Source organism: Podarcis raffonei, chromosome 1, assembly GCF_027172205.1.
Source record: "Podarcis raffonei isolate rPodRaf1 chromosome 1, rPodRaf1.pri, whole genome shotgun sequence".
NCBI lineage: Eukaryota > Metazoa > Chordata > Lepidosauria > Squamata > Lacertidae > Podarcis > Podarcis raffonei.
In genome coordinates, this window is record NC_070602.1 from 134,262,425 (window position 1) to 134,273,413 (window position 10,989).

General features: G+C 43.6%; 1 protein-coding gene across 2 annotated transcripts; it reads left to right on the forward strand.

Moving 5' to 3' along the window:
* Window positions 1-308: 308 nt before the first annotated feature.
* POFUT2 (protein O-fucosyltransferase 2) lies at window positions 309-10,573 on the forward strand. Of its 2 annotated transcripts, none has more exons than XM_053363396.1 (9): window positions 309-490; window positions 2,255-2,505; window positions 3,505-3,649; window positions 5,049-5,156; window positions 5,937-6,006; window positions 7,020-7,145; window positions 8,217-8,397; window positions 9,160-9,283; window positions 10,077-10,573. In XM_053363396.1, exons 1-9 carry the CDS (start codon window positions 342-344, stop codon window positions 10,228-10,230), a joined length of 1,308 nt encoding a protein of 435 aa, XP_053219371.1. In that variant the 5' UTR covers window positions 309-341; the 3' UTR covers window positions 10,231-10,573. The 2 variants fall into 2 exon arrangements, with proteins under 2 accessions (XP_053219371.1, XP_053219379.1); XM_053363404.1 differs by having other exon boundaries at window positions 313-490; window positions 5,940-6,006.
* Window positions 10,574-10,989: the final 416 nt, after the last annotated feature.

The window sequence follows — 10,989 nt, forward strand, 5'->3', positions numbered from 1 at the left end:
GAAATGGGTCGCTGGGCTGCCTCTCTGTCCCCTTGGCCTCCTGGGTCTCCCCCCTCCTTGAACCCCCAACAACTGCCAGGTCGGCCAGGCGGAGGGCTAAGCGGCCAGAGGGAAGGGCGAGGGCGGCCCCGCCAGCCTCGGGGAGCCCCTTTCTCCTGGCGACGCCCCCCCGGCCTGCCCGCCCTCCGGCAGGCGGGTCTCTGGGAGGGAGCGACGGACGCCGGCCGGCGGGGGGAGAGGGAAGGCGGGAGCGGCCGAACTCCGGGGCCGCCTCCTTCCCGGCAGGATCCCCGGCTCCGCGAAAGGCCCCGCCCGGCCCGCGCCTCTCCGCCCCGGCGCGCATGGCGGCCCCGCGACTCCCCGGCCTCCCGCCGCCGCAGCTCCTGGTCCTGATCGCGCTCGCCGCCGCCCAGCCGCCCCAAGAGGCCGCCTTCCGCGCGGGACACGGCGCAGCCTCCTTGCCCGCCGCCGCCGCCGCGCCCCGGAGACGGTGAGGAAGGGCGAGAGGGCGGAAAGGCCTCGCCAGGGCCGGAGGCGCCCGAGAGAGGCCAGCGCAGAGAGGGGGCAGCCGGAGGGGCGCTGCCGGTCGTCTCTCCCCCCGGCCCCGCCAGCCAGAGTCCGGCGAGGGGACCTTTCGGGACCCCTCGCAGGCGCCTCTCCGCCTCGGCCCCGCTGGGCTCCCGCCGTCAACTCGGCGTCTCTTATGGTACCTCAGGCGAACACGAAGCGACTCCCGTGGGAATCTACCCTCAAACTGATCTAACAGATTTTATTCTTTAGTAAAAAAATTAATGTATTTCTTGTGGGTTTTAATAGGCTGCAGAGGATATCTGAATAGCGAGTTATCCCGGGTGGAACAGAGTTTAAAGGGTCCCATCCTGAGCAGGGAAGTTGAAGCCTAGGAATTGGGTTGTAAAGCCTGGCTTTGAGCTAGGGAGGGCCGACTCAATGCAATGATCCCAAACGAGATGGGAAAGGGCAGTTGCTCAAAGGTCTTACAATTCAGGACATTCTGCAAACACTCAGCTAATTTGGGCCCACTGCAAAATTCCTCTGATTGGCACAAAAAAGCAGTAGCTGCCCTACCTTTGGAAATTAGGATTAGAAGCAGCAGTTACTATTTATAAAATTTATGAGAATACAGTGGTTCTTCCAGCTGCGGACGGGATCCATTCCGGAGGTCCGGTCTGATCCCGAGGTTTTCACAACTGGAGAGACCACTTCTGCGCACATGGCAAAAACCCGGAAATATACTCCCAGTTTGCCGCTTATGTATCCCAAAATTTACATAACCGGAGGGATAAGTAAGCATACAACTATATATGAACAGCAGGACATAGGAAGCTGTCATAAAGTAAATCTGACCAGTGCTTTATTGGCACTGATTGGCAGCAGCTGTCCAGGACTCCCCATCCCTTCCAGGAGATGCCAGGGGTTGTGATTTCTGCATGCAAAGTGTGTGCTCTGCCATTGAGAAGAGGAAATACAGTACAGGTCATGCAATTGGTGTTGACTAAATAGACACCAGCTTGGGTAGTCTGGGTAGATGAAGAGAGCGAATGGATGGAAAGTTCCCCCTTAGAATGGTTGTCTTCCTTCTGTTCTAAGATTCCCTTCCCAGATGGTGAACAGAGCAATCCAAACTCTTGGATGAGGCAGGTGCCTTGTTCATCCTGGCTTAGTGAAGAGACTCTGCCACCATGGAGGTCCCTGTTCTACCCACCCAACTTGGCCGGCATAAACCTATGAAGAAAGTGGGTGGGGGTTGGACATGAGTTAGCCAAGTTGCTGCTGCACCCTAAGCCAGTCCAACTACTGGCAGTGATGGAGGTTTTCTGGGGGGGGGGGGACTGAATTAGAAGGATTTGCATCAGAAAATTCAGTTTAAATTCAGAGTGTGATCTAATTTATCTTGTTTATTTTACTAGTATTTAGTAAAACAAAGCTAAACACTTTAAAAACTGTCCAGGTTGCCTAATACTTATTTGAATGGGCATTTCCTTGTTTCCTGCTCTCCCATAACTTCTGTCCCGGCTGGCACAAGCAGATGGGCTCCGGAGGTGGTTATGACTCCACTGTTCTATTTAGTCCCCACTGTTATTCACCAGGGGAGAAGATTGTACCCCAAACTCTGTATCCTCCAAAAGCACAGCTGACTGTGTATCTGCCTTATTCAGAACTAGGAAGTCACTGGAGATTGCAAATCATGACTTTTCTTTAGCTTTTTCAAGTAACTTTATTTTGTTATCTCCAGGTATCTTTTGTATGATGTAAACCCACCGGAAGGTTTCAACCTCCGCAGAGATGTCTATATAAGAGTTGCTTCTCTTATAAAAACTTTGTTGAAACATGAAGCCTGGGTATTGGTTCTGCCTCCCTGGGGGCGTCTCTATCACTGGCAGAGTCCTGACATTCATCAGATCCGAATTCCTTGGTTTGAATTCTTTGATGTTCCCAGCCTCAGTAAAAACATACCAGTTATTGAGTACGAAGAGTTCCTTGCAGGTAAAATATTACTATTAAATAATCAGTATTCTATGCAATCTTGAAGTAGTTTTGTGGTGGGCTTTTCTGCTTGCATTCAGTTAAATGAGGTGTTTGAAATAGATAACATTTCTAAAGCAGAACTCCAAATGAGGATATGTTATCTTTCTCACCACCACTATCTCTCAGGGGGTAGAGGGATATCTACTATTATGAAGGCTAAAATATATTAGTAGGTACATGCTAGCTGTTGCACAATTGCATGTGTATGCCATTTAGCAAATATTAAGTGAAACAATAATATCTTATTTGGGCATGACCATAGTTGCTTGGAGAAACAGAAGATACAGATTTTTGTTAATGTGGCACCCATTTTTGCAGTTGGCATAATGGTGGTTTCTGCTCCGGTTGCATCCATGCACAGTTTCGTTCTTGCTGCCCTCTTGCAGACTCCTGTCTTACTTGAAGGGCTGCATCATACAGATGATGGAGCAGATTTGTAGGTAGGACTAGAAGCAATGGTTTAAATTACAAGGAAGGGGATTTAAGCTAAGCTAAACATCAGAAATAATTTTGTGATGGGATGAGTTGTGGGCAGTGAAACAGACTGCCTTGGAAGTAATGTTGTCTCTTTCGCTAGAGGTTTTTAAACACAGTCTGGATGGACACCTGTTGGGGGTTGTGTCAGTGCATTTCTTGAATTGGCACAGGGTTGAGGTTCATGCCAACTTAATAAAATCAGAAGGTGCTTTTTATAGAAACATTTGAGATAACCTCTAGCTCTCTTCCAAATCCTCTCCAGATTATTTGTCTTTTTCTGAAGATGCAGTGACCAGATTCACAGGGCTCCAACTCAAACCCCCTTTCTATTAACTGACATTCTGGTTTCTGTAGATAATTACTTTGGAAGTAACTGTATGCAGCTAGAGATAATGCTAGTTGCTCCACTTGATATCTGCTGTATAAAATGAAATACATATAGATGTTATACTCATGTGCTGATTTTTGTTCATTATTCAGAGTCAGGTGGACCCTTTATTGATCAGGTGTATGTTTTGCAAAGTTATGCTGAAGGATGGAAAGATGGGACTTGGGAGGAGAAAATAGATGAAAGGCCATGTATTGACCAACTAATGTATTCGACAGACAAACATAAATACTACAGGTAATCTTCTATAATAGTAGTTGCATTATAATTACAGCCGGGCACCTAGAATGCAGATATTTTCTCCACAAGTCCCTAAATGTCCCCCCTGAAAAAACTTTCATTGGATTTTTTAACATTAAAACAGTTTTTCTTTCGTTCAATGAATATTTTATTATTGTTGCATCAGCATGCTCTTCCTAAATAAAAAATATTTATTTATTTTTAAAGATGGGCATCTTCCATTCTGTTTACAATAAAACACAGAATGGTTAACAGCACAGAAATTTAAATAGTCCAAAAACATAGCCAATGCTGCTATTGTTACATAGGTAAAGGGACCCCTGACCATTAGGTCCAGTCGTGGCCGACTCTGGGGTTGCGGCGCTCATCTCGCTTTATTGGCCGAGGGAGCCAGCGTACAACTTCCGGGTCATGTGGCCAGCATGACTAAGCAGCTTCTGGCGAACCAGAGCAGCACACAGAAACGCCGTTTACCTTCCCGCCGGAGCGGTACCTATTTATCTACTTGCACTTTGACGTGCTTTCGAGCTGCTAGGTTGGCAGGAGCAGGGACCGAGCAACGGGAGCTCATCCCGTCACGGGGATTCGAACCGCCGACCTTCTGATCAGCAAGCCCTAGGCTTTGTGGTTTAACCCACAGCACCACCCGAGTCCCTATATTGTTACATAAATTGTTACATATTGCTACCTATATCAATACTCTGGCCACATCAACTGATTTTTTTCTTACACGTTGGTGGGGATTGTTTAAGGATCAGTTAGCCAGTAACAAAACCACAGTTGGAGTAACTCATGGTTTCAGTTGTCTACACAAATGCAAATAGTATGGGAATCAAGACAAATTGGAGCTTTTAATACGAAGTGGAAGTACTCAGAAACTTGTGAGGAAGTGGTCGTGTCCTGGGTTTCATGATACAGATGCAAGGGAAAGCTGAGTACATTCAGACATGCACTCTCAACTTTAAGAAGGCCAATTTCAAAAAGTTTAAGGAACTAATGAGTGAAATTCCACGGTCAGAAATCCTCAAAGAGAAGGGAGTCCAAGATGAATAGGAATTTCTAAAAGGAGAAATCCTGAAGGCCCAAATGCAGACAGTTTCAACAAGAGAGAAAAGTGTGAGACATCTAAAGAAATTGGTGCAGCTGCATAAGGAGCTTACGGATGAGCTGAGATTTAAGAATGGTGTGTATAAGAAGTGGAAGAAAGGGGAAATCACAAAGGAGGAGTATACACGAGTAGCTAACAGGCAGGCTAAAACTCGGAATGAGCTCAGACTTGCAAGAGGATAAAAATAATAAAAAGATTTCTTTGACTGTGTTCAAATCAGCAAGATTGTTTTAATTTTTGTCATATTGTATATGCCAATCTATTAATGATTTTCATCTTGTTTTATAGGGGATGGTTCTGGGGCTACGAAGAAACACGCGGCATGAATGTGGCTTGTTTATCTGTCCAGGGCTCTGCCTCTGTCATAGCTCCTCTCCTTTTGAACATCTCTGCTCGGTCAGACACAATCTATTATTTTCTATCTCAAATGTTTCCATATTTGCTTTGCGTAGAGAAAGGCAAGCTTTAAACCCACCTACCCCTTTCACTCTTAACAAGTATGAAGGTTTGTGTTGTTTGTAATCTCACATTGAAACCTATTGCAACACCACTAAGACAGAGAAGGAGGAATCCATAAAAGCCCTCAGTTTGTAAATGATTCCCCTCCCCAAGAAATCTCGAACTGTGAAATTTTCCACTGAGGAAAATCCAAATTACCATATGCAAACTTTGGCTAATTTGTATAGGTTAATTTGCTTTTGAAAAAATATAATATCCTAGACTGAGAAATTAATGTAGCCTTTTATTTAACTTTCATTTGGTAAAGAAATGAAATGTTAACTGCTGAGCTCATCTAATACTGTATTTACAATTAACATCCATTCATTCTTACCAATTAACTTACGAAACAGAAAAGAAAAAAAATAGAAAAACAAAGCACTGGAAAATTATCTGTTCCACATCGATGGTGCCTACCTGTCTTTAATTACAAGCCAGAATAAGGTGTCCCCAAAGTACGTGATCAACATTTCCTCCACAGAATGCTAATTGTTGAGCTGTCTGGGTTTAGGATTTTCTGGGTTAAGAAAGGTTTCTCAATTTTCACCTACCCCACCCCCCGAAAAAGAAATTGCAGTGTTCATTTTTGTGCATCCATGGACTTCTCTGCTTCCTTAAACTATAAATTGATGTAAGCTATTTTGCAAGGGAATGTACACTTGGTTTTATCATTTTTAGTAGGTCAGTGATGCTAGACCGAGCTGAAAATCTTCTTCATGACCACTATGGTGGCAAAGATTATTGGAATGTAAGTATTTTCTAGCTGTCTTTTCCATATGATCCACTTATTTTTTTGCCCCTTGGCAAACAACGTCTCAAGGCATTTTGTATGGCATAGGTACCCTTAAGAAAAGAGGATATATACAACCTCGCATTTTCTAGGCACTTCCACTTACTACCAAATCCTTAAATGTAAACATTTACTGCAATTATTTTATAAATGATCCCAGAATATTATTTGAATTAAAGGTATGGTAAAGCACCAAAATTCCGTTGAAGGAAGACCTATGCTGTTTTCTCCTATAATCACATTACACATTTTTAAAGTTAACTTGTAGTACATGACCTTCCTGTTATCCAACGCAGTATGGCTTCTAATGAAATAAACAGGCCACAGTAGTCTGTATCAAATCATAGATTATCCTTACCTGACCAAAACCATCCTTTAATAATCCAAGCTAATCCATAAACTGTTCTCACACTTGGTACTGCTAATGCATTGTCTTAGTTCTTTATACTTGTACAGTTTACCTGGATTTTTTCCGTCAGGGAGATCCTTAGGTATTTTGTTTTTTATATCCTGTTATATGAAGTAGTCTTGCCAGTTCTTGTTTTGAGGTCATAGACATATCCAGAACAACTAATCCTAATTTATTTAAATTGATTTTGGCAAGGCATTCTGAAGCTAAAGAGAGCAAATTTAGCACAGCTTCTAAATCTTCACCTAGAATGAAGTATTTCAAATACTGCAGGATTAATATTTTAGAGTTTTGGTAGAGTGACTATCCCATCCTTTCAGTAATTAAATATCAAACTGTATTACATAAAAACTGGATTATAGGGTGCTTCCGTAATATGTGTATAAAATCCATCCATTGAATTTTGCTTCTCCAGTAGTTAACTTGTTGTTGTTGGATACATCTGGTTTAATCTGTGTGGCGCTAAATAACATTGGGACTGTGCCTTTAAAATATTTTTGTTTTAGATCTTGGAAGAACTTTAATCCTTTATCATTTTATTTTATTTATTTTTTTGTGGCAGACACGTCGAAGTATGGTTTTTGCTAAGCATCTTCGTGTGGTGGGGGACATGTTTAGGACCAAGTTCTTAAATTCTACTGATGAGAAGGACAGGACACAGTATTCTGAGGACTGGACAAAGATGAAGGTAAAACAAGTTTGCCTGAATATTTAAACTTAGCTATTTTCTGTTCTAACTGCATTTCTGTTGGGAGTGTCTATATGAGGCTCATATAAAGGAATGGAGCCCATGTGTTTTCAAGTGTGGTGAGATGTGCTATAGAAAGGGAATACAGTGGTACCTCGCAAGACGAATGCCTCGCAAGACAAAAAACTCACTAGGCGAAAGGGTTTTTGGTTTTTTGAGCTGCTTCGCAAGACGATTTTCCCTATGGGCTTGCTTCGCAAGACGGAAACGTCTTGCAAGTTTGTTTCCTTTTTCTTAACACCGTTAATACAGTTGCGACTTGACTTCGAGGAGCAACTCATAGAACGCGGTGTGGTAGCCTTTTTTGAGGTTTTTTTAGACTTTGGTGGTTTTTGAAGCTTTTCCAAAACTTTCCTGACACCGTGCTTCGCAAGACGAAAAAAATCGCAAGACGACAAAACTCGCGGAACGAATTAATTTCGTCTTGCGAGGCACCACTGTATTGGCTTTTCTGGGAATGCTGGTTCTCATCAGTGAATGGGGCCTCGACTGAGCCACTTACTCTGCCTTACTGGTAAGGAGCTGCTTCTTCAGGTGGAAAGAGCCCACTCCCTGTTCAGATTTAAAATAAAAATTAAAAAATCAACTCTCCAGTCTGGTAAACAGTTAAAAATCCAAAGGAAGGAGGAGAAGGCAGTAGGTCAGCTCCTGGGAATTTCTCAAGAGGAGCGAGACAACCAGTCACCCGGTGCAGCATTTTCTGCTGCTTTCCAGACAAAAGCCCCCAAGTGGCTTGCAGGTGTTAAAAATACAGTAATCAGAATCAAAAGAGCTGATGGTATCACCTTTTTCTTTCAGAAAGTGTCACCAAAAAGCCTATTACTCTGAAAATAGATGGTTGGTAGGCTGGACTTGGAGCTTTGCCAAGTTCTGCTAATCATTGACCAATTAGCATCTTAGACTTCTTCCTTTAACAATGGTAGGGATCATGTGCTTATCTGCAGGATGTTTTCCCACTGAATCAATGCCATTTTATTTCAGTTTCAGCATGTACTGGTTCTTCTGTGCTAGGTAAAGCTGGGTACGGCCATAGGGGGCCCCTATCTGGGAGCCCACCTCAGGCGCAAAGACTTCATCTGGGGTCACAGAAATGACGTGCCTAGCATCCAGGGAGCGGTGGAGACCATCCGAAGGCTCCTGAAGTTGCACAAACTTCAGAGAGTCTTTATAGCCACTGATGCCATTGCAAAGGGTATGTAGCTTTTAAAGAAACAAAACAAAACCCAATACTTTAATCTTTTGTTCTAAACGCACTTACATGCAGGCGCTGCAGCTGCTGTGCATATTTATTTGTTCTCCGGTACCTTGGACAATAGGGACGTGGGTGGTGCTGTGGGTTAAACCACTGAGCCTCTTAGGCTTGCCGATCAGAAGGTCGGCGGTTCGAATCCCCGCGACGGGGTGAGCTCCCATTGCTCGGTCCCAGCTCCTGTCAACCTAGCAGTTCGAAAGCACATCAAAGTGCAAGTAGATAAATAGGTACTGCTCCGGCGGGAAGGTAAACGGCATTTCCGTGCGCTGCTCTGGTTCGCCAGAAACTGCTTAGTCCTGCTGGCCCCATGACCCGGAAGCTGTACGCCGGCTCCCTCGGCCAATAAAGCGAGATGAGCGCCGCAACCCCAGAGTCGGCCACAACTGGACCTAATGGTCAGGGGTTCCTTTACCTTTACCTTGGACAATATGTGGGAGGCTTTTGTAGGCCACTAGAAAGGGCTTCGTGAGCTGATGGCTTTCCCCTGAATTAAATGTTTTTACGGGACAGTGATCTACCACAGTAGATCTTCAGCTCCGGACACCTTTAGACTCCCTTTTTTTACTGTGTGTGCCCATTTCTCTTTATTAAAAACATCAACACTTAAATAAGCAGGAAGAAAATGGTAGTTTTGCTTCTAGTGTGACCCCCCTTTAGAGTGGGGAACCAGCTGAAGGCCACTGACGTCGTGTCCCTTTTCAGAGACTGAAGAGTTGAAGAGACTTCTTCCAGAGATGGTGAGATTTGAACCTAACTGGGAGGAGCTGGAACTCTATAAAGATGGAGGAATAGCAATTATTGATCAGTGGATATGTGCACATGCCAGGTGACTATGGTTTGTGTGTTGTTTTTGTTTTACTTTTCTATTAGAGCAGTCTTCATGCATACGAATGTGCTTACCCTAAGGAAGAGGCTTATGGCCAGCTTGTGAGGGCGATTTGCAGGGAGTGAGCATCGTGCCTCCCTAAGCTGGGCCGAAGCTTCTTAGGCTTTGGGAAGGAGGCACTGGCGGAACATTTAGGAGACGAGCCTAGTAGTCCCCCGGTCCACTGACCGCATGCCACTGATTGAGAGTTATGTTTTATATCAAGTTAGGCCAACTTCACTCATACCGTGATATGCAAAAATAATTCACAGGAAAAAATTCAGATTGGCACCCATCTTTAAAATTTGCTTTATCAGAAGTGCCTTCTGCTGAGTGGAGCCACCCGCCGCTCTAGGCCAGGACTGTCTTTTCCAGGTAATGTTATTTGTGTAACATTCTCAGCATTGCTGCCTGAGTTTCTTTAACCTGCAGGTGCTCAGGGTTTACCTGCTAATTTCTGCGTATGTCTCTGTGTTTGACTCAGCAGGCATAGCATCTTAAATGGTTTACAGTGCAACTGTTTAAGCAACCAACTTTCCCCTAACTTTGTGAATTAGTTAACATGGCTGTTTCAGAGAGGAGAGTTTGACAATTGGTGCCAAGTGGAGGTTTCTTTGCATGAAGCTGGTACTCTTCTCACGGCCCCCTTTGGACACATCGATAGCTGGTGTCAGAATGCAGCCTAACAATCTGATTTCCATATCATGAATGTGCAGTAGAAGCTTCTCTTACGTTTTTCTGTACTCCTTCACAGATATTTTATAGGTACCTCAGTCTCAACATTTTCCTTCCGCATTCATGAGGAAAGAGAGATTCTGGGTTTTGATCCCAAAACAACTTACAACAGATTTTGTGGCGATGAAGAGAGTACCTGTGAACAGCCAACTCACTGGAAAATTGTATATTAAAATATACTGGTCTGTGCAACTGTAGTCTTTAGGCTTATCAATGCAATTAAACAATCATTTTTGTAGAAATAAATTTATTTTGAATGTTGGTTTTTACTTTCTGGTGCTAAGCACATATGAATGGTGGAAGTCAGGTGCATTCAGCTCGCTCAGTATTATCAATGACAGGTCTTCTGACAAGATTCCAAAATGTCTCCCTTTTAAAAATTGATCATATGATATTTTCTGATGTTAAAATATTATTCTGGATACAGAACATTAGTTTGTATTATCTTCAAAGCAGAAGAGATATTTTCTGTTTGGCTTTCTATGTTTACAAGAAATAAAGGTTTCTTTGTTTTTATTTAGAGAGTTATGTGCCTCTTGCCACTCTGTAAGAAGTCTTCACGCTGTGGACTGGCAAGAAAATACATAGTTGTGTGGTTAGTCTGGGAACTGATCTACCATAGGTAAATCAGGGAGGTTATATGGATAATCCACCGTCAACTCTGCTTAATATTGTGTCTGCAAATGGAATTAGGTTTATCACACCTCCAGACCCAATACTAATGCATAAATCTCTTGTGTTTATGCTTCTTGCCACAGCTAGAACTGTGGCTTCCCACTGGAAATCCGACTAGCCTCCTTCTCAAAAGTGTGGGGCATTGCACTGTCAGAACACCTGATACACAAACGGTTAATGGTTAATAAAAAATAGACCACATTTATTTGACTTGGTTTAAGTTTTTCTCCTGTTAACTCATCCACACAGCCCACTAA